Consider the following 7,583-nt stretch of genomic DNA (forward strand, 5'->3'; position numbering starts at 1 on the left):
GGATTGCCCGTTATGATCTTTTATTTATTGAAAAAACAACTAGTTACGTAACTAGTTAACAACATAACTAACTAGTTTAATAAGAGGTAAATTAGTTGCGTTACTAGTTAACCTCTTAATTAACTAGTTAATTATCAGGTAATCTGGTGGCAGAAATATGCCACCATAGTTACGTTTCACTGGTTAAAAATTGTTAAATAATCCTTTGTTGCATTCTCTTATGTCTGCACATTACAATTACTTCCGTTGAAAACGGATGTTAACTGTTTGACTATTCAACAAAAAGATATTTTATACTCGAAAAGAACTCTAATGTGCAAAGAACTGAATTTTATGAGAGTCATAGTAACTTCGGTGATGCCATATCGTGAATAAGAATGAATCGAGAAAAAAATGGCGGCACTTTTATTTCATTTTATTTAGAAAATACACTACGTGACCAGATTTTATACTGTTAAAAATACAGTACAAAATTCTTAATCACGTGGTACACTTGCATTAACAGTAATACCCCGGTCACATATTCACGGATAACACCACGGAAGGGCTACGGTCTAATCGGTCACGGATTGCTACGGAAATTTGAAATTCCGTTGTCCGCTACGGTTCCGGTACGGAAACACAACGGTATGAGTACGGAGTTCGACGGATATACCGCCAAAATGTAGGTAAAAGCCCCGGGAGAGACGCGGATTGTTACGGACCGACACGCTTTGATACGGAGCGACACGAATCAGGACGGATGCACTACGGATACACTACGGTCTGCTATGGTATAAGCACGGGTTAGTACGAATAAGCACGGTTTGATACGGAGAAGAACGAATCGCCACGGATCTATACGGAGAGGATTTGGCTTCATCACGTCAGAACCCCGGGACATATATCAGGTCCGATTCTAGTGAATTTCTTGTAGGACGCCGGATCCTCGACAACAAGTTCGGCCATGAGAGTCTCATATTGGCCATGAAGGTGTCTTCGTAAAAGCCAATCTCTAGACCACCATCTCCTCTGTCTTCTCGTACCTGGTTAAATATAAATATCATTACAGCATTGAAAAATGTTGATTAATTACATTAATTATCATGAATGTTTGTGTTTTAAGAATATGTAAAAAGCTTGTTAACTAATCTTATTATCACTTAAAGCTACATGCCTCCAGATGAGTCAAAATATTTCAATAAAATCAAACTTTAGAAAAATGTACTAAAATGCAAGGAAACGTAAAACGTTTCAAGATTCAAGTAATATTTTACATATTATGTTTGATAAATGACTGATTTTCAGTTTTTACAACTATATTTCTACTGCGTTACTAACGCAGTAAAGGCTATGCATATTTTGACCACTTTCTGGTAATTTACTCGGTTTGTAAATGCCATTGATAATGTGTAAATTGATTCCTTTTGGTTACTTCACAATATTTCACATTCAAATACATTTTCAAAATTTTCATGAAAATTAGCATTAATCTGGAGGCGTGCTGCTTTAAGGGCCAACGTCCGAGGCTTAAGAGACACTGCGTTTCATGTACATATATACTCCAATTTCACGATCCAATGTTTTGTAAAATATGAAACCTTAAATGTTATTCTATTACTAATGCATTGTAGTATAATATTGATATATTTTATACCTCTATACATGTCATCAAGCATCTCGATTACTGCCTCCGCATTCTGCGCCATATCAATATACAGTTACAGCCAGTAAATGGCAAATATCTTTTTTTGAATGTTCATGATTATGTTCGCAACATGAAAACGCAAAAATGTCTGTTTTTAACAAGAAGATAGTATTTATACCCTTGAAAAAGTACATGATACTTTATTTATCCGTACTAAACAGTGGTGGACCGTACCATTCCGTGCCGTTTCGTGTTGCAACGCAATAAACCGTATAAGACCGTGCTAATCCCTGCCTCTCCGTAGCACAACGTATTACAATCGTGCCATTCCGTGACAATGCCGTATTAATCCGTATTAAAACCGTAGCTTATACGTAGGTTAACCGTACAAATACGTAGTTCTCCGTATTAAACCGTAGAAATCCTTGACAAGTTGGGGCCTACGAATCAGTTCGGACTAGTACGGTTTTCGTACGGACCAGTACGTATCAGTACGGTTTAATACGGACTAGTAGGGATACGTTACGATTCATTTTTTTCGTAGCAAATTTTTGTGCATGTTCAAAAATTGTCAAGGATCGTTACGGATATACAAGGACTACTACGATTGATTACGGCTACACTACGGAGAGCTACTGACCATTACGGGTAGCTACGGACGATGCCGGAATTAATCTGTGACTCTTCCGTGGTCGTATTCCGTGAATATGTGACCGGGGTATAAGAAAAACTCCCAGAGGTCTATGGGAAATTAATATTACGAAAAAAGTGAGGTGTAATAACATATTATTAATTTTGAAATTTATGTAATAGATTTTCGAAACATTTAAATTATATTCATATAACCGAACATTTACTTTACATTTACATATAATGAAAGTAAACATTTACACTAGATTCACATAATTATAATGAAACATTTACACTAGATTCACATATAGTTAAACATTTACACTAGATTCACATATAATGAAACATTTACACTAGATCACATATAATGAAACATTTAAAACTACATACACATATAATGAAACATTTACACTACATACACATATAATGAAGCATTTGCACTACATACACTTATAATGAAACATTTACACTACATTCATATATAATGAAACATTTACACTACATACACATATTATGAAACATTTACACTTCATACACATATAATGAAACATTTACACTACATTCACATACAATGAAACATTTACACTACATACACATACAATGAAACATTTACGCTACATTCACATATACATACACATATAATAAAACATTGACACTACAATCACATACAATGAAACATTTACACTACATTCACATATAATGAAACATTTACACTACATACACATATAATGAAACATTTAAATTACATTCATATATAACAAAACATTTACACTACCTTCACGTATAACAAAACATTTACAATGTAGGTTTAATTAATTCCTGGAAAAGGGAAGGGAATATTTGCTTAGAATTTTTATAGAAGCTTAATGTTAAGAAAATCATTGACTGCTAATTAAATTCCCTAAGCTGGATTTTATATTATTCTTTTAATTTCAATATTCCTGAATTAATGTCTGGTTACATACATATAGATTAAACAATTTCTACTGATTAAAATTACATTTTTGATCAAAGTTCAGTGGATATTAAGTGAACATAATTCACATGTTAATGTAAGGGTAAAGGCTTTATAAAAGACATATGTGCCGTCAATCAATCTAGTAATAATTTTTGGTATGCAGAGTTCATAAAAATGTCATGCAGTTAATTTGAATGTAATGTATACCTATTAAATTTCTAATTGAAATTGATTGCCGGGAGTCGAATAATAAAATGGAACTGTTTACTTACATTCTAGTATTGACCAAGATAAAATGTTTATAATTCCATCATAATAGCTGATGACTTATATAGCCAAACCCTAATTTCATCAACTCATTGCATCCTTTGTCACTCAAACTAGAAATTACAAGACTGAACCGAAAATGGCAATACCGTCCAATAAGCAATATTCAGTATGTTATTTAAAAGCATGTTCAATTTTCATAATTGACCAATATCAAAGAGCTAAGAATGCGAAAAAATTGCACTCTGGCCGGGACTCGAACCTGACACCTTCGGAATACCTTTCCGCATCTTAACTGACTGGCGTAGCTACTAGTACAGACCACTAAAACTTATCAGTGATCAAATTATAAAGACCGGACTTACTACCCGCTATATTTTAATTCGTCTTCAAATTTCTAACTGGTTAAGTTCACAATATGTGACACTATCAGGACTTATTATATATGTACATACAAACACAGTCCTCCGTTGGGCACTAAATGCCACAGGCGTAGCAAAATATGTGCGATCTAAACGGTGCTGAAAGGTGCTTCAACGTGCGACTCCGGGGTGCTGTTCCTCTACACGACCAATGTAGCAGAATCCGTTCTTATCTTAAAAGTCGGGAGTTATTTGAATACATTCAACAATAGAGCCCTGCGGTGAATTTATGCATTCTTTCTGAACAAAATTCTTGTCATTTAAGTATACACCTTGATAACTCCAAATAATTAGTTTTTACCTTACATATATTTTATAGTTTCAGGGCAATGTTCGAAAGATAAAGTAAGTAATCTTTTCATGTAAAATGAACAACATTTTTACCCTCTCTAAAATATAATCAACATTTGTAAAGCATGGATGAGTCCTAATTCTGCACGCAATTTGAATTTCACTACTATGAACCAATACTATCCTGTCTTTCGCAATTATTTGCTAATTCGCCCATATTTATTTCTGAAAAAAAGTATTGGCGACTGATTTTCCTCTCCCACTGTCGTCATTCAGCTTGACGTTGTTTATTTGCGAAGTATAGAGACGCAGTGACGTCTCAGGGAACGCCTTGATATGTCCACACATGCTTGTATTACAGGCACGGCGTTCGAAGAACCCTGTGGCGTTGTAGGGTACCTTACTAATGTGGAAGGGGTTTAAGCAGTAGATCATTAGACCTGTGTTTAGGCATTTTACCAATTTTTTTTTGGCGTCAGTTTAGGACCAAATTGACCTACCAAATGTTGTTTTTTTTGTATCAACGAAAAGACGTGTTTTAACTAAATGTCTTAAAGGATGTAAATCAACTATTTTTGAAGAAAAAAAAACTACGGCATTTATCCTTTTTTGTACTATTAAATTAGCTCAATGAATCCGAGTTTTAGCTCCAATATGATGCCATCTAAATGTTAATTTTTTTAGAAAGTATTATGTTGCCTTGCGGAATGCAAGAGTGGCTTTACTTAAGTTTTACTCATGTCAGAAACAATGCACTGATATTTTCATGAGATCTACTTCGATTATTAAGCGGGGACCGCCAAAAATGTCGCTATATAACTAAAACACTTAACCTTCTATATGCCGCCACATATACTCTACTCCCATACTGTAAGTGCGCATATTTTAAACATGATATTTACTTACTGTCCGTTGGTTCTCAAGAACATATGTATATAAATACTTAAAGAAAAACACACACACACACACACATAAAAACTTATAACTTTTTTTATAATATCAAGAAAATTTCATTTAGAAAATTACAATAATTACAAGAATCAGTGTTTTCATGCCAGATTTTTTCTTCGTTTCAGCTTTATGACTGTAGGCTATATTTGTAATCCATTAATATATCTAAATTTACATGTATTATTGTAATTATATTAAAAATTATAATAAAAACTAGAGTTAACAACAATAAACATTTAGGCAAACAATGGTGTTTCTCTATTTGAAAGACCCTGGACAAACAAATCAAAACATAACGAAGTACTTGAGTAAATATGTGACAAATTCAAAGTTAACATGTAAAAATAACAATTTAAGGAAAAAGTTTGAAAAAGCTGTCCTCGGGTGGGGGCGGAACTTTATCTAACTCATCAGCCATGCATGTCATCTGACAGGACATCAAGTCGTTGAAGTTGTTGTCAGTACCAAAACAACCTCCGAAGTAAAACATCTCACAGTTCGATGTTTTCTTGTTGAAGAAGTAACGTTGAATCAGTTCCGTACATGGTCCAGTTGACTTAGGCTGGAGACACGCTGGAAATGGAAACAGCAAAACAAGTTAAACAATTTCAATAGTGTCTGTTAGTTTGAATACATTTCATTTGTTTTATGGAGATTTTAACATGCTCTGTTTTATTTATTTTTATAGAATAATTTCATTATAACATAAGGCAATATTTTGAGAAAAAAATCATATGGACACGTTCTTTAATGTTAAATTGTTTAATGAAAGTTTAAAAGCTCGAAAATTCTACCATTTTTCCTAGCTGCCTTAATTGTACTTAAATTTCTTACTTCATTTCGAAACGTTTGCAATAAATAATTACTGAATATTCGTGTTTGTGTAGCTTGTTTGATAATTACTTCATTTTATGAAAGTTGTTGTAAATTGTGTTGTAATGTGAATCATTTATCAAGTCGATCTTTTTATGTAACGTACCGCCAGGTCTATTAGATCTTCCAGTTTGGTTAGGGTTTATAATGGGTGATACTGGAGAGCTGGAGGTCACAGCAAACACACCAACCACAACAGATAGCAACAGTACAGTGTTCATCTTTACACACTTCTAATTAACGTGGATAAAAAGAAAAGACAAATGTAAGCATTGGCATAGCCTTAACTATTGCGTATTTGTACGGAAGCGTCCTGGTGCCAATTTAACATGTTCTATAAAAAAGATAACTCCTACGTAGGAGATAAAAAAAAGCCTAATTAGGAGTTTATAACTCCTACGTATGACTTTTAAACTCCTACGTAGGACTTTTTAACTCCTACGTAGAACTTAGTAACTCCTACGTAGGACTTTATAACTCCTACGTAGGACTTTTTAACTCCTACGTAGGACTTTGTAAGTCCTACGTAAGACTTTGTAATTCCTACGTAGGAGATAAAAAAGCATAATTAGGAGTTTATAACTCCTACGTAGGACTTTTTAACTCCTACGTAGAAGAACACTTATAAAGTTACACTAAAAATGTTAAAGAAAAATCACCTTTATATTTATTTCAATTCTACAAACAGTTTGTCCAGATTGTTAGAATATCATATTTTATGTGGAACTGAAACTGATAAAAAAATTTTTTATTATTATTGACAGAAAAGTTGTTTTTTTAATCATATTGATGAAAATTGAAAAAGAAAATTCATTTTTGGCGCAATGAATCAGCTTATCAAATATTTTGTAGAAAAATCGTTGCATTAAAAGCGCATGAAATATGATTTTTATATAATGATTTTTAAGCTTCAGTAAAAATATTTGTAAAATTATGAAACATAAAAAGAACTGCAATTGGTAAGAAATCATTTCGGTGGAATAATTAAACTTGCCTTTTATTATCCAAATCTTTTAGATTTTTTAAAAAGAACTCGTGCGATTTAACACATACTAACTACAATTGACTTGTTAAATGGGATAACACGAACAACATAAATGTCGTTAGCCAGATTGATATCAATTATTAAAAATAATTGAATTTTAATTGCGCAGAAGTGTGGGCAATAACAATTTTAATGTATTTATTAACACGGTCATTCTGTCATATTTTTGTTCTGACTAGTTACATTAAAAGTACCATGACCATGGGCATGTTTATAATTTTATCAGACATATCTAATATTTCTTATGTTGATATGTAGATAAAAACACATTTTGTTTGTTTAATACGTAGTTTTAGCAGATTCGTGTTTTTCATGACACAGTAATATTACATTAGGATCTTCTATTATTGACATTACGTGCAGTGAATAGCAAAAAGTTTTGGTTTGGTTTTGTTTTTGTATTTGACAATCATTAGATATTGACTCTTCTCTTAATTTAAGTTTATTTTAATTCCTAAAAGCTCGAGGACATGTTGTACATTGCGAATATTAAAACAGTGTCATTTTGTTGAAAAAAAT

General features: G+C 32.7%; 1 protein-coding gene across 1 annotated transcript; it reads right to left on the minus strand.

Annotated features, from left to right (window-relative positions):
- Window positions 1-5,167: 5,167 nt before the first annotated feature.
- LOC132755526 (serum basic protease inhibitor-like) lies at window positions 5,168-7,218 on the minus strand. The gene is made up of 3 exons (XM_060746400.1): window positions 7,014-7,218; window positions 6,126-6,252; window positions 5,168-5,719 (listed from the first exon to the last, which is right to left on the minus strand). The coding sequence occupies exons 2-3, from the start codon at window positions 6,238-6,240 to the stop codon at window positions 5,499-5,501; spliced, it is 336 nt and encodes a 111-aa protein (XP_060602383.1). The 5' UTR covers window positions 6,241-6,252; window positions 7,014-7,218; the 3' UTR covers window positions 5,168-5,498.
- Window positions 7,219-7,583: the final 365 nt, after the last annotated feature.

The sequence above is a fragment of the Ruditapes philippinarum genome, unplaced genomic scaffold (assembly GCF_026571515.1).
Source record: "Ruditapes philippinarum isolate M1 unplaced genomic scaffold, ASM2657151v2 ctg3528_1_1_1_1, whole genome shotgun sequence".
NCBI lineage: Eukaryota > Metazoa > Mollusca > Bivalvia > Venerida > Veneridae > Ruditapes > Ruditapes philippinarum.